Raw genomic sequence first — 20,815 nt, 5'->3', positions numbered from 1 at the left:
TGAGGCTGTGACCGTCATTTTGGATCCACACGATCCGCCTGATTTCCCCCCTCCAATTCTCCAACTCCAACTGACCCAGCTCTCCAATACTTATTCCATTTTGATCCCACAATCTCTATTATTATTATTATAGCCTTTCCCTAGGACATGGCAAATTACTTCATCTTCTAACTTGTGTCTAGCTTTTGTTGCGTTGAGCCCAACATCGATCATCAATATCTCCGCATCCGACCAGACCATTTCTGTGTGTAGGCTCTGTACAGCTGTAGAAGCATCAGCTTCGAGTCTAACACTTGACTTTCTACCTCAGTTCTCAACCTCTAAAGAATAGGGATCTTCGGACCTCCAAATTTCCACCATGGAGCCTACCGAGGTTCGACAGCGCAAGCCACCGACCACTAAGGATGCCGGGGAGCTCCAGAAGCTCTCGACCAAACCACCTTCCGAGCCCCGTCTCAAGCACGGCATTCCCATGCAGATACTTCGCTCGCTTCTGCTGATAACGTGGGCGGATTGCTGTATTATGGCGATCTGTGTGACGCAACTAATCGGTTGCCCGCTGTATCTGATCAACAGATATTACTACTATTCATATATGGCATATACAAAACAATGTTTTGGGTTGGTTCTCGGTTCTGTCACCCAATGGAGCTCCCCAACGCTCTTCCGGGTCAGTGGTGATGCTAGCGTGCGTGGGCAAATCCATCTATCCAAAGATGGATTGCTGGAGACGAGGTTCCCGGAGCGTCTCGTCATGATCTCAAACCACCAGGTATACACTGACTGGGTTTACCTCTGGTGGGTTGCATACACCAACCAGATGCATGGCCGCATCTTCATCATCTTGAAAGAGTCGCTTAAGTACATCCCGATTGTCGGCACGGGCATGATGTTCTACGGTTTTATCTTCATGGCTCGCAAGTGGATGTCCGACAAGCCAAGGCTGCAACATCGTTTGGATAAGCTGAAGACTGCCTACACCGGCTCCAACTCAGCTCGCCCGCAGTACGATCCTATGTGGCTGCTAATCTTCCCCGAAGGGACAAACCTGTCCATCAATACCAAGCGACGCAGCGACATTTGGGGTGAGAAACAAGGACTGCCTTCATTCAAGCACGTGATTCTTCCGCGGTCTACGGGTCTGTTCTTCTGTCTTCAGCAGTTGCGGGGAACCGTAGACTGGGTGTATGACTGCACCATGGCCTATGAAGGACCACCGTATGTTTTTTTTCACGTCTATACCTTTTTCCTGCTACTAGAACTATACTCACGAGTTTGGCTATAGAAAGGGAAGCTATCCCGATAAATACTTCACTCTTCGCTCCACATACTTGCAAGGACGACCGCCGACCTCAGTCAACATGCATTGGAGACGCTTTCAGGTTTCAAAGATTCCTCTTGATGACCAGAAGGAGTTTGAGGAATGGATGACAGCACGCTGGGCCGAGAAGGATCAACTTATGGATCAGTACTTCGAAACGGGCCGCTTCCCAACCGAGTTGGCCGGGTCGATCAAGGCTGATCATGCAGTAGATGGCCAACAGGCTGCTGCTTTGGCTGGATATGTCGAGTCCTATGGTAGCCTACATCACTGGAGTGAGCTTGGTCTTATCTTTGTGGTGCTGGTCAGTGTTGCTGTGCTCTGCAAATTTGTAACAAGCTGGATGCAGTGACTGGTGTGGATACCGTAGATATTCAATTATTCAATCTAGTAAACGTGATTTCATTTAGTTGCTCTATATTGTTTGGAAATCATTGAAAGTGGTCATTCGTTAGATCCAGAGTTGAATGAATGCACTTGAATGCACTTATTGTTCGTTGTATGCAGTGTGGCGCTCTGTGGCGGTGCAGCCCAGCCACTGTAATCGTCCAATTCTCACCTTCTCATCGCCGCGCTCTTAGTCTCCGAGAGTCACTTTTTCGCGTTTTCTCCAAATTTGAGGTCGCTAACCTCACCGGTCCTAATCCTGAAATTTCTTTGATGGACAACCTCGCTTGATCATGAGTTGAGGCTCCCACAATCCCATACCTACTCGCAAAGTGGCCTCATCCCTCCCGTGCCCGGACACACCATGGCGCCTCTTGAGAATGGCCAAACTAATGGCCTGAACGGTGATGCTGTACCTCCAGCTAGCCCATTGAATAACCTGCGCTTTTCCGACATCCCCGATGCTATCGACATTCCCGCCTCCAGCTTCGACAGCGAAGTCGAAGTCAGCTTGCTCGAGCTCCCCGATGACCCGACTGAGCTTTGCACCCTCTTGGAAAATGAAAAAGCGGCCAAGAATTTCTGGGTGATCATTGCGCTTGCCTACGCGAAGCGAAAGCAGATCGACCATGCCATCGATATATTGACTAAGGGTCTGGCTTCCGTCGCGCACGGGGCGACAAAGGAGAAACTCGGTCTGCTGGGCTGGATCTGCTGGATGCTGCTGCTAAAGAGCCGGCATGCTCCTCGAGTCGCACCTGAAGGGGAACTGTACTCGGAGGCCAAGACCAAAGATCACTACCTCCAACTTGCGACGTCGACGTTGAACGAGGCTTCCCGACTCAACCCGGCTTATCCTCCTCTCTTTCTGGCGCGTGGCGTCTTGTGTCTCCTCCGTGCATCCCTATACCCGCCCCGTGCCGTTCGTCCAGGTGCGGTTGATACCTCGGAAAGAGTCGAGTCGCTGCGGCAGGCTCTGAAATGTTTCGACGAGTCATCCAAAGCCTTTGGTGGCCGGAACATCATGGCTATTCTGGGACGAGCCCGCGCGCATTACATGCTCGGAAGATACGCAGATGCACTTGAAGGATACCAAAAGGCTCTGATCAAGATGCCTAATCTCACAGACCCTGATCCTCGTATTGGTCTAGGATGCTGCTTGTGGCAGCTGGGCTTCAAGGATCAAGCCAAGGTAGCTTGGGAGAGATCACTGTCTCTGGTATGTTAAGGAAAAAATTACTCGCAAAGAGGTTTCTTAAATAACAAGATAACTAACCTCCGTCGCTATGCAGAATCCCGAGTCCAAGGTTGCCAACGTTCTGCTCGCAGTTTACTACCTCCACGACAGCTCTCGCCGAGCCACCACCGACCCTATGTTCGGGTCAATGTACAAATTAGCAATGACTCAATACACCCAAAAGGCATTCAAACTGGACAAGGAATACCCGATGACCTGCTCCATGTTCGCCAGCTATTTCCTTCTCCGCAAACAATATCCCACCGTCGAGACATTGGCACGCAAAGCCATCGAGCACACGGATGTTATGTCTATTGCCAGTGACGGCTGGTACCTTCTCGGTCGCAAATCGCACTATGAAGGCGACAATGCCCGTGCTGCGGAGTTCTACAACCGTTCGGATCAAGCTCGTGGTGGGGTTGACAAAGGCTATCTTCCCGCCAAATTCGGCGCTGTGCAAATGCAGATCACGAACAAGGACTTTGATGGTGCCAAGTTCCGACTAGAGAAGATTGTTCAACAGTCGAAAAACCCGGAGGCGATGACCCTCCTTGCTGCTATCCATGCGGAAGAAGTCTTTGCTGCTCAGAAGTCGGGCAGCAAGGAAGACAAGTCGACTGAGACAAAGCGAGCCATCACACTGCTTGAGTCGGTGCGCTCTATGTGGAAGGATGAGAAGCAAAATATCTCTCCCGACGAATCGGTTCTTGTTTATCTTTCCCGCCTCTACGAGGGCACGGCTCCAGATAAGAGCATGCAGTGCCTGACCCAACTGGAACAGATCCAGATTGCTGAAATCCCTGAGGATGCTCGACCTGATATTGAAGATCAAGAGAAAATGAACGCTGCTCTTAGGGAGAGTCTCCCGCCGCAGCTCCTCAACAATATGGGCTGCTTCCTATACCAGAACGACAAGATCGCACTGGCTCGTGGGTTGTTCCAGTCTGCCCTCAATGCCTGTGTGCAATCCAAAGAAAAAGAGGATGGCACTGATACCGATGCCCTCGTCACCACAATCAGCTACAACCTTGGACGGACTTACGAGGCAGCCGACATGTGGGACGAAGCCAAGAAGGTCTACGAAGGTCTTCTGGAGCGTCATTCTGACTACACGGAAGCTAATGCACGTCTGACATATATTGCCCTTCGCCAGAGCCCTACCGACGAGGGCCCTAAGAAGATTGGCAAGCTTTACGAAGCGGAAAGCACAAATCTGGAAGTTCGGTCGCTCTACGGATGGTACCTTAGCAAGGCGAAGAAACGAGTCGCCAACCTTGCTGAAGATAGCGAGCAACGTCATTTCAAGCACACGTTGCAATACTATGACAAGCACGATCGCTACGCGTTGACTGGAATGGGCAATGTGCATCTTCTCGCCGCCCGTGACATGCGTCGTGACACAGACCAAGAAAAAGAAAAACGTCGCAAGATCTATCAGCGTGCTGTGGAGTTCTTTGACAAGGCTCTCCAGCTGGACCCCAAGAACGCATATGCGGCTCAGGGTATTGCCATCGCCTTGGTCGATGACAAGAAAGACCACAGCTCTGCTGTGCAAATTTTGTCCAAGATTCGGGATACGATCAAGGACCCCAGCGTCTACCTCAACTTGGGACATGTCTTCGCTGAGCTTCGCCAGTTCTCACGGTCAATCGAACACTACGAGACTGCCTTGTCAAAGGATCGCCAACGCGATGTGCAAATCTTAGCTTGTCTTGGTCGTGTATGGTGGCTGCGGGGCAAGCAGGAGGCAAATTTGGCCGCAATGAAGACGGCACTGGACTACGCCACGCGCGCGCGCGACATTGCTCCGGATCAACTCCACCTGCAGTTCAACGTTGCTTTCGTGCAGAACCAAATCGCCTCGCTCGCATACGGTCTACAGCCCACCCAGAAGACACTCCAAGATGTCCAAGAGGCAGCGGAGGGTCTCAAGGAAGCCATCGAAACCTTCGAGCGTCTCTCCAAGGAGAAGAACCCACCCTACCCCAGCGCTGCACTGGAGCAACGAGCCAACATGGGTCGCACAATCAGTAAGCAGCTTGACCGAGCCATGCAGAGCCAGAAGGAGTACGAAGAGAAGAACGCCGCGAAGCTTCAGCAAGCCCGTGAAGCTCGGGAAGCAGCCGCGCGGGTCCGGGAAGAGGAACTGCGCAAGGCCCAAGAGGTCGAGATGGAGCGCAAGAAGCGCATCGCCGAGGAACGCGCTCAGATGGTCGAAGAGGTGCAACGGCACGCCTTACAGCGCGCTGAAGAGGAGCGCGCTCGCGAAGAGGCCGAATTAACCCATGACTCTGAGACCGGTGACCGGGTCAAGCGCAAGAAGAAGCCTGCCAGCAAGCGCAAGAAGAAGGGCGGGGATGATTTCATTGCGGATGAAGGTGAAGGCGAAGCTGCGCACAGCGCGGCCGAGAGCGAGGGCGAGGCGCCCAAAAAGCGGCGCCGCTTGGGACGCCGATCAGGTGGGAAGGCTCAAGTCGACAAGCCCGAGAAGCCTGGCAAGTACAAGAGCAGTGAGATGGTTGTCGACTCTGACGACGAAGAGGCTGCTAGGTCTGCTGGCGAAGACAAGGATGATATGTTTGGCGACGACGAGGAGCCGGCCGAAGAAGCTGCCCCGCGCCGTCGTGGCAAGGCTTCTCGTCGTATTGCTGATGAGGACGAGGATGAGGACGAGGATGAGGAAGTGCAGCAAGAAGTGCAAGCCGAGAAGTCTGTCCATGAAGATGACAAAGATGACGACCTGTTCGGCGAGGAGCCTTCGAAGACTACCGAGGACACGGAGATGCAGGAGTGAATTATGCCACATTACAACTACTTTTTTCTGTTACTATTCAAAGTTCTATTTTCCGTTTTTCTCATCCAGGCGTCTGGTAAGGGGCCATCTACTGCAATTGATACAATTTCCCCCTTGTACTTCAAGCCATATGTACTTATTAGCCTCGATCGTTATCAGTCTTCAATGAAATCAAAAAGAACCCCTGTGCATTGTTTGAACGAGACCATTGAAATAAAATAAAAATACCATACCAAGCACTTCGTATGTAGCCACTAAGGTAAAGCTGATATGTAAACGCCACAAGGAGCGGCCAAATACCGGCGTTTACAGATCTTGGAAGCCTCAGTAAGGAAGGAGACCCCTAATTTACTGCGCAACTAACTCCAAAAGGAAGACAAGCGGAAGAAATAAATTAAAAAGGAACAACGCCAGGCCCAAGCGCAGCGCACTTGCATTGAATTAATCTATAGAAATGTAAGTCCATATTCCGGACGGAGCAGAACGAATCTGCTCAGGGCTGATCTCCCTAGGTTGTAAACGGAACTCCGCTGGAGATAATCCTTACCTAGTAAATGGCTCAGACATGGCTTGCGCAGGCCCCAGAAATGTTGGATTTAAACGTGTGGTCACTGGTGGGATAGACCCCTGCCACCCTACGGAGCATCGAGGAGCTACTCCATATTCGTCTAGCTGCTTGGCTAGTGAATTAAACTGCCCCATGTAACTGGATCTGGTAGTAGGTGTACTCCGTATGCACTCCCGGAGGATTGTTGGGGGGGGGCTGTGTCTTATGCTGCGTCAGCGTTGGGTTGCGGGGGCTACCTATTATCTCGTGTAATAGGGCATGTTTTTGGTAGGAGCTTTTAATCTGTGCGTCTGGGTAAGGTTTCTGTACTCTTTACGGAAGAACGGAGTACAATAGACTCCGTACTAACTTTGGATATCTACTCTGATGATCGGTGGAGGGTGAAGTAGATCTCACCTTGGAATTGACAATTTCGTACTCCGTGCCCCGTACAATCCCAGGCTGCACACCGAATTACTTACCCTGGTCAAGGTTCATGATCCTAGGAAAGTAACAGAAGTAACACGTACAACATAACCAGAGGAGACCCTAACATACCATTTCAGAGCCACTATGTTGTATATCGACCATGTGAAATGGATACCAACGCCGCAGCCGGTGGGACCCGTCTTCGGTTTCCACATAACCGTGGCACCGCCCTTCACCAACACCCGGTATTGGTGGCCCTCAAGATGTATGACTCTGGTTCCAGAGACTGCAAGTGGTTTAGTGCCTATGTATTCGATAATGTCACGTTTTAATACTTCCAAGGTTATGACTGCTCCTCCGGTTTCCCATCCTCCCCTCCCATCATGATTTCTCGTATCTTTGAGAGGCCAAAGTAGTCGTTCTCCGGCTTTGCATAGATTATGCCCTCCATTGCCCAGCCGCTAGTTCCCGCCTTGAGGCCGAGTTCATCCCCTTCTCTCTTGCATGAGTCGAAGTCAATAATCACAGGTCTCTCACCATCCATCATAATGTTCCTCGGATTAAGATCATTATGTATAAGGCCCAAAGAATGCATATGTCGGACGCCACTCTCAATGCCTTCAAGGCAAAAAGCTTTGTCGAAAGGAGTTGCCTCCTTTAGCTTCTGCGACAGGGTGATAGGATATTTATGAAAACAGAGCCCGGTTATCTTGCCATCCATGGTAACACAACCAAAGTACTGAGCAATATTAGGGTGTGGGTGTTTTTGAAGAACTTCGCACGCTTCTACCTCGGCTAGTACCTGACGGGCAGGCTCTAAGGAAGCAGGAGTATCGCTATAATAGAGAAGACTCGGCTGCTTAACATAGCAGTTCGGAGGTAAAGAATCAGGAGCGGGAGTGAAACGGGGCTCCATTGGCGGCCAGACGTTTTCCATGGGAATTTTGTTGAGCTCTAGCTGACTGATGTCAGCCGCGGAGGGATGAAGATCTAGAATACGCCAGTTGGTTCTAGCATAGAAGTATTCATTGTCTCGTCGCAAAATCAGCCTTGTGTGGTCAAAGACAATATCGTCATCTTGATCCACAAACGCTTCGGCCTTCTCGCAAATCTCCATAGTCCATATATCTGAATTAATTAGATAATAACATAGTGTAAATGTGGCTAGGTCATACCTGATGCGTATGCTTTTTAGCAAACAAGACACCGTGATGTTACACAGGAGCTTGAACTAGGCTGGCTAATCGTTGGAGGGGTAGTGTGGACTGTGGCGGTGTTGTAGCAGTGGCCGCGACACAGGGGTTTAGAGCTCATAAGCTTTAAAAGAAATATCTCCTATGGCTCAATTTCTACTAAACCCTCATTCTTTTCGAGAAAAGCAAAAGCAAAGTAAACCCTAAATATAGAGAGATCCCAAGTACGTAGCATCTAGTTCACCGCTGATGTCAACCGCAGGCAGCATTCTATGGTTCACCGCCTAAAAAGTTAAGGATCGTCAACAAACTACAATCAACGTATCATTTCTCTCCAACCCTATTGTCTACCTCGATCACAGTATGCCTCTATGCGGAAAACGAGGCCAGTTACTGTTGACATCGACATGTTACTAAGACCTTTGCGATCTCCATTCTCTCCACTACCAATCCGTAAGCCCCACTTCATGGGAATTACGCATATGTCATAGATCAAGGTCTATTTCTATACTGCCCAGCCAAGTAGAACATAATCCAAGCCGACGCTTAAGTTCGTAGAGCACGTCAACTACCATGCTGCAAACATCTATCTAGAGATCAGGCACGAGAGCACAGTATGTACTTAAATAACCTAGTCATCTCCCTAGGGATGTCACCAGCCAATTTCTTTTCTTGTCCTATACCCACCAGTTAAGGACAGTCCAATTCAAGCGCACCCTCTTCTCTTATCCAGTGAGTATAGACCTATACCGTTCTGGAACCTAGCTCAGCAGTCAGTTGTCTAACAACGACTCCAGCTTGAACCAATATCAAAATGCGTTACGCTCTCATCGCTCCCGTCCTTTTGGCGGCCACGGCACTCGCTGTCCCCGTCCCCAACCAGGGTGATGTTAGTGTCGCCAATCGTGATGTCGGAGATGGCGTTGATGCCGCTGCCGATGCCAACGTTAGCGGTGATGCGAGTGTCAACGTTAAGCGTGATGGTGGGGATGGCATTGATGCCGACGCCGAGCTTAGCGGTGATGTGAGCGCCGATGTTAAGCGTGATGGTGGAAATGACATTGATGCCGACGCCGAGCTTAGCGGTGATGTGAGCGCCGATGTCAAGCGTGATGGTGGAGATGGCATTGATGCCGATGTCGATGCCGATGCCGACGTTAGCGCCGATGCGGCTGTGGATGTCTAAGAGTGGTGCAGCGATGGTGACGGCGGCGGTCCGGTGGGGATGACTCCGGCTCTGATGTGATCGTCAATGTCGGCGGCGTAGAAACTGGAGTCGCCAAGTGAAGTAACAACGACTTACCTACAGAGGTGGCTATCATTCTCAACGAGGAGGCCAACTGAATAGTCAAGCTCCGAGGATCTAGTTGATAACAAGGAATCAGATACCACAGTCTCGAACGAGCTATCTTGGTCTTATGATATAATTGTGGCATTCCACACTTTGTCTCCAGAGAAGCAAAGCTTACGTGCAACTTAGGATTTGCTGGACAGCTAAATTTTGGACTCGAAAGACAAAGAACTGGTTATGGATTTGCCTTGATATCGCTCTAGTCTTAATGAGCTTTAATGCTTGAAACCCAAAAATGTAGGCTTCAATAATTCAATACTCCCACATTTTCAATACTTTGAATATGCTATATACAGTAGAGGGTAGTACACAAAGGAAGAACGAGAATTGACTATTTCCAATAGTCTGCCATTTGTTTGTCTGTTATTTGGTTCATTCCGAAGAGCCCAAACTAGGAAGTCCCATGTATCACAAATATGCCTTCAGAATGAAAGGAGCCCCCTGTATGTAGTACCATCAACAGCTAATCCCTGCCACGCCTTATTATGCACTTGAATTAACGTCCATCTCAGGTTACATTAGGATCGTAACCTGCGTCGTCGCACATGGTAGCATTTAATATTGATACGCCCCCTATATCTAGGGAGTAATGGACTGAAATATGGGTTGAAGGATTCAGCCTCAGTAACATGGCGGATATCAATCGCCCCTATAACTAGCTACCTAAATTTGTTAACCAACTACTAGCTCCAATATTAGACTGATCCATTCTCCACAGGATGGTTCCAACGGGCGCATACATATGTACTTTACCCAGATAGGCGACCGTTGGATCGTTGCCCAGGCTAAGAGGATAGCGCGTTACGCGACACTAAACTACAATTTACGGTCACCGTCCAGCGGACGGGATACAGTTGCAATTGACTTTGAAGGTACGGAGTACGGAGTCGCCCGTAACATAACTACCGGCGTCGGGGACCAGCTTCTTGTTTCAGGGGAATTAGATCTGTCGATCCTCGGGAAGCATGAAGAGGAACGTGTTCGTGATAGGCGAACCATGTGAATGAAGATGGAGAAGAACCTTGGAATTATTATTTTGCCGAACCCTCCAATTCCCTCCTCTTCTAGAATGTGTCCCTTCAAACCTTATGTCGCGCTACTCGACATCGTAGTACTCCCTGTCTTTACTATACAACATACCTATAAAGTATGTCGTTGTACTATCCAACATACTATTTACCCACATTGTCTACTTTTTGAGGCCTTGATTCATCTTAAAATTGGATTTCCATTATACTATTATACTATGACAGACTCCTGGTGTATTTGATCTCTTCGTTTCAAAAATGTAACAGAAAAAGCAAAGTAGAGATCACACTCCAATCTCGGCGCATATTCCTCACACAGATCTCAGCTGAGGAAGAACACCGAGGACCGCTTGGGCCTATGATATAGACACGTACTCGTACTCCGTACGGAGCACAGTGCTCGATGATGATCATCATGGACGCGAAACGCGAACGGCCGGAGGTGGGGCACGTGCTTCTTGGTTGAACCTCCTGAAAAGGGATAATAGTACGAAAGTAGTGGACAGAGTACTCCGTACGGAGTACAACCTTGGAACATAGACAGTTACATAAGGAATTAAGAATATCAAGCCCACGCAGGTACGATACATACAATGTAGGAACAGCACTCCGTACGTGTTCTAGACTACGAGATCATCAGGAGTCCACTTTACACTACAATACACACTACAACTAGCGGTATATTGCACTCGGAAATAGAATGAGACCTTTTTTTTGCTTTTTCCCCTCGGGCTTCTCCCTTGTTTCGAATCGTGCTAGCTGCAGGCTTAGGTCCACTTCCACACCAGATAGGAAGCTGGTTGTTGACTATAGAACTACGCAAGTGAATATTAGAATATGTGTGTGACGAGTCACCACAACGGTAAAAGGTAATTATGTGCAACAATAACAAGCAAGAATTGCATCCATATACGGAGTACCAAAATCAATTCTATTTAGTACCACTTCCAGGGTGATAATATGCACATAACCAGGCACAATGGATATACCCCGCCCTGAGACAATGCAACTCTCCGACAGGTAAAATGTAAGGATGCGGTGACTCCCGGATGCTCACATTCTTCAGCTTCATCTTGCATCCCCGACGCAGTGTGAAGTTTGCATGTAGTCTAATATGATTTGCTTTTTCTCTAATTAACAAGAAGGGTTCGCGCTCAATTCGCATGAGATAGGAGGCCGGCAGTCCCCGAGGCTTGGACTAAGCGAACAGCCCCTACAGATACGTAGGATCACAGGAACAAACTTGCATGGAGATCCTTGCCTGTCCACCTTCTTTTTACAGGGATGTTTAGGTCGAACTGGAGGAACTGGAGAAATGCCGGAGCACATGTATACCTAGGCTATAATACCATTCTAAAATTGCCTCTGTAATACAATGTTATTATGGACTTCAAGTTTGGACCCCACTGCCGAATACCGAAAGTAGATTGCGATCTGTGACTGGGCTCTGTTTCACAAGCCCTATGTTCTCAAACTAGAATCAATTTTAGGGCCGGATCTCTTGATGAAAACCGTTGAACCGAGGCTCCGCTATACGCGGGGAAGGGAAGAGGCGTTTCTGTCAGGTTTCAGACCTCACGCAAGGCATTCTAGGAGGAAAGGGAATATTTTTCGGACACAAAGAATCTAATAAATCAGAAACAGAGATAATATGTACCATATGTATGTATACTACGTTGCAAGGAAAGGGAAAACACATCCAAGGTTCCAGTGTGCGCCCCGACTTATCATGATAAGGGCTTGTCTCTCTCCACTCAAGCCTGGACTCCTAACGTTGCTACCTTGGTATGTATGGAGTAAGGAATTTAGTGTACAATATGGAACTGTTTCAATATTGTCATTGGATATTCAAATGAATATCTTGGCCAATGGAATTGACTCATACAATAACATGCATATGGAGTATTGTAGGTAGGAACAAAATTTATAAGCCAGATCGCGTATATGCGTATATTGTATATCGTGTGCCCAGCTCCCCCTCTCTCCCGTGCCCACGGGTCAAAGCTAACGGCGAACCTTGGAACCTTAGAACCTTGGGTAAGGAAAAATGCAATAAATAAATAAATAAATATTCAAAACGGGGCGTATCGGAAGGCTGATACTTTCTCAACCAGGAATAGCTTGTTTTCCTTTCCCCACATGTGGGTCTCCAGCACGTTCAGGACCAACCCCCTGGCTCGATACATATGCCACTAAGGCAGTTAGGTATCGGCTCCGTGACACTGGGAATTCCCGAATTTCTTTTACATGGGGATGTTTGAGGTACGTACCTTGGTTACTATCCCGTGTGTATAATGTATTTGCTTTATTTCTTTGGTTCTCATTTTTTGGTTTGTTTGTGTGTGTGGGATATGATCAATATGATCAATATGATCAATAGGAAAAAACCAATCAAGCCGGCAGAGTGCATGGTATAACCGCTCTAATTTAAACAAAGAGAGAGGACCAAATAGATCTAGCAGAAATAACACAGATATAGGAGATGGCTATAACATCATATACTAATAATGGAAAAAAGAAAAAGAAAAGTAAATACCATAAATACCCCTGAACGCGGCTCCACCACCGCTCCGTGTCATGTATTGCCCCCGTCATGGAGTATTCTATTAATTTATTATAATCGGCACGACCTCTTTCTGTTCCACTCGAGAACCGTTCCTTTCCACTTTCGCTCCTTTTTGTTGTAGGCGGCGGAGATCTCCAGATTTCATCTTATCATGGTGTAGTTTCTTTCATTCACTTCCCACCATGTCGACCTTTCCACCCCCAATGGCTAAACCCTGGGACAACGACGACGGCAGTGACCGTCCGTCCACGAACTCGTCCAACGAGCACCCAGAACATGCCGCACATATCCGCTCCAGGTCCACTGCCCACGCTCATAGCCCTAAGCGTCTGTCCGTTTTTAGCGGTCGTTCAAGAAGCAATACCACTACCTCGACATCTTCACGCCGGTCACCGGGTTCTTCTATGACATCGACAGATAGTTCAATCGCCTCTGACGAGCGAGCCGGTTCGTCATTGGGACTCCGCTCCGATAAGCAGGACAAGCCGTCCCGGTCCTTTTTGGCGCGGGGAAGCCGCATCCTGCGTCGACAGGGTAGCAAGATCAACATCGTCGCCACGCTGGACGAGGAAGATGAGGCCGATCGTGAGAAGGCACGGCCTGAGAGAGAGATGTTTGGCCGTCGCGCCCGCCATGCCGATCACAGTAAGTGCCAGCCAGCTACTGACAGCTGAAATTGTGGACTCAATTGACCCTCGACAATTGATACAGGCGAGCGTTTGAAAAGCATCATCTCGGATCCTTTTGACTTCCATCATTTGACTCATACCAACCCCTCGCAGTTCCAATCTTTGGATCAAACACGCGAGAATGACCTCGTCACCGAGTTCTCGGCCATCCGAGCATCTCAACGGCCCCAGACCGATCTTAAAGGTATCCGCGCTGAGGACATTCATTTCCGTAATTTCTCCAGTGATGACTTGGGCTCGCTTGGAACTGCCACCACGGTGGATGTGCCCAGTATAAGCCCACCGGCTTCCCCCAAAACACGCCAGTACCCCGCACACCACGCACGCAGAGAGTCTCGCGTCAACGAGAACTTCTCGCGGCCAGTCTCCAGATATCCCCGATCCTGCCCCACCACTCCCCCACCTCCTGCTGTGCCGGAGACCCCCCCCGCCTGAGACTGATGAACCGGCGCCCCGTGCCATTGACGAGATCCTGGGCTTGTCCACTGCGATGACGTACCCAGACCTTCAATCGGTGCAGCCAACCCGGTTTTTCAGCCCCGAGCCTGCGGACAACAGCGCCAGGACCTCGTCCATGAGCAGCCACTATGATTTGGAAGATGTCCCCGAGGAAGAGGAAGGAACCCGGTATTGGGAAAGCCCCGAGTCCAGCATGGGATGCCCCCATTCTCGCACAACTTCTCAGGCCAGCCAACCTCCAGCCAATGCGCAGTCACCCAGCACCAGCGAGCGCAAAGCTCCAATGTCGATCTATGTGGCCGAGGAGCTTTCTAGGAAGTTCTCTGAGGCGATGGGCTCGCCGACTCTCCCTCAACCTCCTCACGACAAGGACACTCCTCGCGCCCAGGTGGAGGTCACACCTCCCGAGCCGATCGCCAGCCTGCACCAATTCTCATACGAGGATGAACTGTATGACTCGTGGGACGCAGATATCGACTACTGCTATGAGCACGCAGCCGAGTCCACTTCCAACTTCGATTGGTCTCGCACATCCCTGGACGAAGCACGCCCTCAAATCGGTGTAGCCTGCAGCGATGGCCCCTGGCTCGCCCCAAAGACCCGACAGCTCCAGCCGAGCCCACTGAGCACCTCCGCCCTCGCGACCCCAGACCTGGACCCTAGCCCAGCGCAGTCGATGCCCTCCCAATTAGCCCCTACCCCCTCAACCACAGACTATGAGCAGGATTTTATCGCGCGGGGCGCAGACTACTTCCATCCCGTCAGTTCCTCGATCCTCCCGTCAATGGGCAAACAAATCTCCCACGAACCATTGTACGAGGAGTACATGACGACTGATGGCGAATCAGACCGCCACTTCCCCTTCGCGCAGGGTATGATGGGCCCCATCTCGCCACGCAGCAGCTTCTCCCCGATAAGCAAATGCAACTCGCAGGAGAGCCTGATGCTCTCTCGCGCAGCCTCCATCGTGCGCAAGCACCGCTCCTCCGTCTCGACAACGAACAGCGTCCCAGAGCTTGTCCACAGCTTGTCCAGTAGCCGCGAGCTCATGCCGACAGACCGCATGACAGCCGTCGAGGCACTCACACGCCCTGCGTCATCCTCCCACCACCGCCAAACCAAGAGTCTCGCCGAGGCGCACTTCCGCCAAAGTGGCAGCAGCACGAGCCTCGAGGGCCCGGATCTCACCGTGTCGGTTCATGACCGCGCCAAATCCATTTCGGAGGTCGAGTCCCAGCCCACAAAATTCGAGGCTCCTTTGCCTCCTGTCCCTGTCAGAAACCCGAACCGGAAGAAGGCTCGCTCACCATCTTACTCTCTCTTCCCCACAACCGCTCATTGAGTGTCACTATCGTTCTCATCAAGCCCCTATTCTGTGTTGATTGTCTCTCTTTTTTTTTTTCTTTTTCCCCCCTTGCATACCTAACTATCTCACATCTCTCGCTTTGTCATCCGATAGACCTCCCTCAACCATCTCTCAACGAGTCCACGACCTGTATTCTCCTTGTGTCTGTTTTATGTTTAACTTGTCTTGTCTTTGCCTGTGAGCCATATCTTGTTTCCTTGTTACGTTTCTGTTATGCGTGTTTCAGCTGTTGTCAATCTTTCACCTCGATGCATTTCTCAGCGATAGCGATTTTTACTGGCCTGGTGTCTTGGAAGGGCGATTTGGGAAAAGAGAAAAAGAGGAAAAGGAAAAGGATTTTCTGGAGGAAATTTGGAATTCGTTTTGGGTCATTCGCTAGTCTCTGGTTTTCTTTTGCCTTGTTATAGACTTTGATTCTTATAGAGGAGCTGATCTGCTCCAATACCATTCATTGGCGTGACTTTGAAAGCATAGGGTGTAGAGATGAAGAACATGTGTCGTTTACGATCCCCTGTCTACTGTTATAGGCCTTTGTTCTACAGGATCAGTAGACTATGTACCTTGAATCAAAAATCTGTTACGGAGTAGAGAATATTGCCCTCAGCACAAGGAAATTTAGTTGCACCTGCAACTTTGTGTCTCCAGCGCTGTTGGTTTCGCTCAGCTAAGATGGAAAACGTCCATGGATGAAAGAAGACATCTTAAGAATGTGGGTTTAAAAGATATTAGAAATGTAGATGATAGGCTAGTAGGCACATCTTGCTTGTGAGATAAAAATGATACGAAAGTCACTTGATACAAAACGTCCTCGAGCAGCAAATATGACATGTCCTTCTGTGTTATCTGCCTCATCGCCAAAACCAAGGCCATACATATATACCAACCAAAATTCACGAATGCACAGCTGCCCCATTCCACAGAACCCATGAATGAGACCAGCTGCGGGGGCCTGGTACCATCACAGTTTGATACCTCTCATTTTCGAGGTAAGAGAGATTGCAAGAAGTCAAATCTTCGAGCGAGGTATCGGTAAGGGCCTCGAATGTATGTCGAGGACTCGAAATCATGTATTTCGAGTCCAGTTTGCAAACCGACTCTTCCCACTCCGTCCATGCGTGAACCCCCATCGGGGATCATCTAAGCTGAGACCGGGGCCAAGATCGATGTATCTGGTCATCACCATTGTGACATGACCACTTGGTCGGTTTTCAAACAATTCAATCTCCCAGTCGGTGTTGCAATCGCTGCAGTTCGAACACTCGTGAGTCAATACGTCTCGAGGAATAGACTGCATCCCCATCGTTTTCTGTTGGTGTTTGCAAATCGGGAGGGCTGCAAAATATTCTTTCTCCACTTCCTCATAGTATTTGTCGTCGCCTAGTAGCCGCATGTCTTTCATTGACACGACATCCTGAATTCGCAAATACAAACTCGGTGCCTTGGGGCATATCTGTGCCTCGACGGAGAATAGAGTAGTCGGTTTGAGGACCCTGTCTCCTTCCACAAATTCATTTGTCACTTCGGTGAAGGATAGCGCATCTGTGCTAATGCCGTATTGAGAATCGCTATAGAATCGTCTCATAGCGAGTTGAAGATGAGAAAAGTGTAATGCATAAGTGTGTTGTACACTGGAGTCGTTATGGAGATTTATCCATGAACGACCACATGTACTATAGCCAGGCCTAAGCGCAGGGCAGTCAATGCGAGGCGGGTAGGTCTCCGTCGAGTATGATAACTCCAAGGGCTCTGATATACTGCCTAAATCATGAAGAACTAAGCAGTCATCGCAAGTTAAGTATCGTGGGTGATCACGTTCGAGCCGATGTAAGAAAGACAGCCGGGCCTTTCGTTCCAGGTATTCCCGCTTTTTCCAGCTCCGGAATATTGCGAGCAATCGACTGTTGCAAAGAGAGAAGCAATAGATATCCTCAAGTGGAAGGAAATCTGCTATCGATAGCACTAGCTCAACAGGAAAGGCGTCTAGTAGATCCAGTCCTAGAGCTTTCAGGATAGGATAGGTAACAAAGGTGGATTTAAGGTATTGGTGTATATCACCGACCCAGGAAGAAGATTTAATAGGAATGGCCTTGGGAGCTTGCCTAATACTAGGGGGTTTTCTTTTCATCGAAACCAACATCGTGCGTAGTATACCTATATAGGTAATGATAGTAAAAGTCAGATGAATTAAAAAATATTAGCAGATTAGAGGATGTAAAACGGCAGAAGACATTTCTGATGTAGCAAGGAGTTGATAACTCACGGTATGAGTAAAGATGATGAGTGTGTAGTCCCAAAGAGGCTTAACACGAATATGAAGACCACCTTGGAACTCTATCAGTATGTGCCTATGTGTATGTATCTGGGAGGTTTCCATGGATATATCCAAGGCTAGATCTACCTAGGTAGGTACCTAGGTACATATGAATGAGAATCTATGTTTCATACATCTTTCTGACGTGGACAGATGGTCGAGTTCCGACATATCGAATGGGAGACGTGATTTTATATACAGTTTGAAAGGAAGAAAATGGCCCATCATATCTACGTAATTGTAAGGCTTAAAAAAAGACCCTATCTAGCTTTGTAACATGATCTATGCAATACAATATGTCAATGGCGTCTGAAGTATATCTGCCTAAAGCGGTTAGACCGCTATCATATGACCCGCTATCTTATCGCCACCAACTCACCAACTTGTCTCTCTTTTCTTACTCTCTCCCCAACCCTTTGATCTACAAGCATGGCGTCTTCTTCTTCACAGGAGCTAGTTAAGCAATCTGCTGGCCAGCTTATGCCTCCCCCACCACCCCCGAAGCGAATCAAACGCCCCGCGACTGTTCTCGACGAAGACGTCTACACCAACACTTTGTCCCACATTATTGCCCGCGACTTCTTTCCGGGGTTACTCGAAACACAGATCAAGCAAGAGTATCTAGAAGCCCTTGAATCAAAAGATAAATCATGGATCGCAAGTTCAAAGAAGAAGTTGGCGGATGTCATGCGAACGCCCACTCCCGGGTCTAATGCGAGACGGAAATCAGACTATGCGTCTGTCCCGAGCACACCCCAGCATTTCCCGGCCGGACGGGCTGGTGATACTCCACATGGCTGGGGAGGCGATACCCCCATGTCCGTCATATCTACTTCCACATCAGCAACTGAAACACAAGACCGGAATATTCCCGATGTGTCCAACATGGGACTGGTCGCCTTCCAAGCAAAGTATACCAGTGAAGACAACGAGTCCTTCAACAAAGTCCTCGACAAGCAGAACGAAAAGCGACGAGAGAAATATCCCTGGCTTTGGAGCGGAAACAAAGTCCCCTCGGCCCGACAAATTGCGCACCATCAACAAGAAATCAAGCGCATCACAGCTCAAGGCGGAAAGCCGGAAATGGGCCTTATCAAACGAGACGAGCATGTCCAGTCCGCTATAAAAACAGACCTGGATTCTCGTCCCGCAAAACCAAACTCGTGGAAAAGCCGTCCAGACAACACCCTAATGTTCCTTCCCTCCTCGGTGGAGGATACCCACGAGACACTCGCGCAGAAAGCAGAAATTACATCCCGAGCAGGCCCCAAGCGAACTCTCTACCAAAATACAAGGCTGTTAGACCCACATGCGGCAGCAGCAGCGGACGCCGCCAACGCCGTGCCCCCTTCACCCTCACTATCCGCCATCCAAGACGCCATCGCTGGCCGACCGCATCTCAGCGAGTCCGAAGCCGCATCCGCCTTCGCAGGAAGCGAAACCCCGAGGGTGAACGGATACGCCTTCGTCGACGAAGACGAGCCCGAGCCTGAATTCACATATGGCTCCAGCTCTAAGACCGACGACGACATGGAAGCTGACTGGCGCCTTCTCGGGCCGACCTCTGAAAAGCCAAATCCCTTCCAACTTGGCGAGACTCGCAAGCGCGAAGCCCTGCATCACCGCATGGTCGATCGAGTGGCGCGGAACAAGCGTGCTGAAAAGGCCGCCCGCGTTACGAAGACACCTGTCTCGTTGACGCCGCGATTTGCTAGTAGTCCTCGGCTTGACTTTGGTTCTGCTTCTACACCTGGAGCTGGCTCTAGTAGGGGCTCTGTCTATGCTGGAGGGCATCAGGGAAAGATGCTTACACCTGCAGCGCAGAAGCTGTTGCAGCAGGTTGGGACGCCGAGGCCTAGAGAGCGGAAGTCTGGACTGGGGAATGCTTGGACGCCCACGCCGAAGCGAAAGTGATGGTAATTCATGACTTGACTTTTTTTTTCCTTTCTATTTTTTAGCTGCATGATACCACGGAGTTGATAGACTCTAACCCTGGAATGGCGTTTGATTTCTTTGCATATCATTTATCCCAGGAAACAATCACAGATGCCGGTACTGGACACACTGTTACTTTTTTAGGCAAATTTTGCATAGTATGGACATTAGTATACGTAGGTAAGAATGTCAGTTCAAACAATATAGACTAAGTCCTTGATATTGAAGACATCGGAACGAACAGGAACCGCACGAAAACAGTTCTTACCCGATCCCCGGTACTTCTTCGGCTCTTCTTCTTCTTCACTACAAGCCCATAAATATTATACATCTTTGCGCAATTGGATGCTCGGAAACCTTAGATTTGGTCTGGAACTTGTGGGTTTGCACTATACAAATTTCTCAAACGGTACTAACGAGGTAACAGATTCCATCTTGAGACCTGATTAATCTCTATATAATTCCATTTGCTTGTGTTGATTTTTTGTCTGGTATATCAAAATGAGCATTGAGACACCAGAGAGCGAAACTGCTTCATTGGCAACGCCAATAAAGACACCAGCAGCAGAAGAAGAAGAGAAAGAGAAAGACACATCCAGATCTTCAATATACTCCCCAGCAAACCTACTCTCAAGTCTCCTCTCCCCGTTCTCTTTCTCAAGCACGTCTCCAGAGTCAACCACCACAACATCCCCAAACAATGACAATGACAAAGAGAAAGAGAAAGAGAAGACCAAAAGTCCAAGTAAAATATCAATCGAAACTCCAACCTCAGCCTCAACACAATCAACCCCAGAGCCATACTACACACCCGAAGAAACACCCCTCTTCAAAACCCTCTACAAAACTCGTCTCACAAAAACTCGCACAAAGCAACTCCTCCGCGCAGGAGAGCGAGGATATGATGACCCACCACCGCCACCGGGACTGGGTGATTGTTGTGGGAGTTCGTGTGATCCTTGTGTTAGGGATTTGTGGAAGCAAGAGATTGGGATTTGGAGGGAGAGATGGGGGGATCGGGGGTTGAAGATGGGGTAGGAGTTTCGACAGACGCGAAAAAGAGTGAAAAGAAAGAAGAGAAACTGGCGAAAAGGAAAGATCTGGAATGGTGATTTGCTGGTCAGATGTGTACAGTATGCTCTATTGTATCCGAATCCAAGCGCAATATTCAAGTGTATATGGGAACTAGGTCGAGTTTCTGC

At 49.2% G+C, this 20,815-nt stretch overlaps 8 protein-coding genes across 8 annotated transcripts; 6 read left to right on the top strand and 2 right to left on the bottom strand.

Moving 5' to 3' along the window:
* Positions 1 to 358: 358 nt before the first annotated feature.
* N7489_002197 (lysophospholipid acyltransferase family protein) lies at positions 359 to 1,673 on the top strand (the record flags this gene model as incomplete). Its single annotated transcript, XM_056707952.1, has 2 exons — positions 359 to 1,218; positions 1,286 to 1,673. 2 exons carry the CDS (start codon positions 359 to 361, stop codon positions 1,671 to 1,673), a joined length of 1,248 nt encoding a protein of 415 aa, XP_056572254.1.
* A 399-nt stretch (positions 1,674 to 2,072) lies between these two features.
* On the top strand, positions 2,073 to 5,739 carry N7489_002196 (putative RNA polymerase II transcription elongation factor (Ctr9); the record flags this gene model as incomplete). Its single annotated transcript, XM_056707951.1, has 2 exons — positions 2,073 to 2,927; positions 3,001 to 5,739. The coding sequence occupies 2 exons, from the start codon at positions 2,073 to 2,075 to the stop codon at positions 5,737 to 5,739; spliced, it is 3,594 nt and encodes a 1,197-aa protein (XP_056572253.1).
* A 1,319-nt stretch (positions 5,740 to 7,058) lies between these two features.
* On the bottom strand, positions 7,059 to 7,832 carry N7489_002195 (uncharacterized protein; the record flags this gene model as incomplete). The annotated part of the gene is made up of 1 exon (XM_056707950.1): positions 7,059 to 7,832. The coding sequence occupies one exon, from the start codon at positions 7,830 to 7,832 to the stop codon at positions 7,059 to 7,061; it is 774 nt and encodes a 257-aa protein (XP_056572252.1).
* An 890-nt stretch (positions 7,833 to 8,722) lies between these two features.
* On the top strand, positions 8,723 to 9,094 carry N7489_002194 (uncharacterized protein; the record flags this gene model as incomplete). Its single annotated transcript, XM_056707949.1, has 1 exon — positions 8,723 to 9,094. One exon carries the CDS (start codon positions 8,723 to 8,725, stop codon positions 9,092 to 9,094), a length of 372 nt encoding a protein of 123 aa, XP_056572251.1.
* Positions 9,095 to 13,035: 3,941 nt separating this feature from the next.
* N7489_002193 (uncharacterized protein) lies at positions 13,036 to 15,343 on the top strand (the record flags this gene model as incomplete). Its single annotated transcript, XM_056707948.1, has 3 exons — positions 13,036 to 13,498; positions 13,565 to 13,881; positions 13,907 to 15,343. 3 exons carry the CDS (start codon positions 13,036 to 13,038, stop codon positions 15,341 to 15,343), a joined length of 2,217 nt encoding a protein of 738 aa, XP_056572250.1.
* A 914-nt stretch (positions 15,344 to 16,257) lies between these two features.
* N7489_002192 (uncharacterized protein) lies at positions 16,258 to 17,465 on the bottom strand (the record flags this gene model as incomplete). Its single annotated transcript, XM_056707947.1, has 2 exons — positions 16,258 to 16,423; positions 16,459 to 17,465. Coding segments are annotated over 2 exons (1,173 nt in total), but the record flags the coding sequence as incomplete, so codon positions are not given.
* Positions 17,466 to 18,107: 642 nt separating this feature from the next.
* N7489_002191 (splicing factor ESS-2 family protein) lies at positions 18,108 to 19,592 on the top strand (the record flags this gene model as incomplete). The annotated part of the gene is made up of 1 exon (XM_056707946.1): positions 18,108 to 19,592. The coding sequence occupies one exon, from the start codon at positions 18,108 to 18,110 to the stop codon at positions 19,590 to 19,592; it is 1,485 nt and encodes a 494-aa protein (XP_056572248.1).
* A 522-nt stretch (positions 19,593 to 20,114) lies between these two features.
* Positions 20,115 to 20,651, top strand: N7489_002190 (uncharacterized protein; the record flags this gene model as incomplete). Its single annotated transcript, XM_056707945.1, has 1 exon — positions 20,115 to 20,651. The coding sequence occupies one exon, from the start codon at positions 20,115 to 20,117 to the stop codon at positions 20,649 to 20,651; it is 537 nt and encodes a 178-aa protein (XP_056572247.1).
* Between the last annotated feature and the right edge of the window lie 164 nt (positions 20,652 to 20,815).

The sequence above is a fragment of the Penicillium chrysogenum genome (assembly GCF_028827035.1).
Source record: "Penicillium chrysogenum strain IBT 35668 chromosome Unknown utg000001l_segment0_segment0, whole genome shotgun sequence".
Lineage (NCBI taxonomy): Eukaryota > Fungi > Ascomycota > Eurotiomycetes > Eurotiales > Aspergillaceae > Penicillium > Penicillium chrysogenum.
The sequence above is the reverse complement of the archived record's forward strand: the minus strand, read 5'-3'. Positions and strand labels throughout refer to the sequence as shown.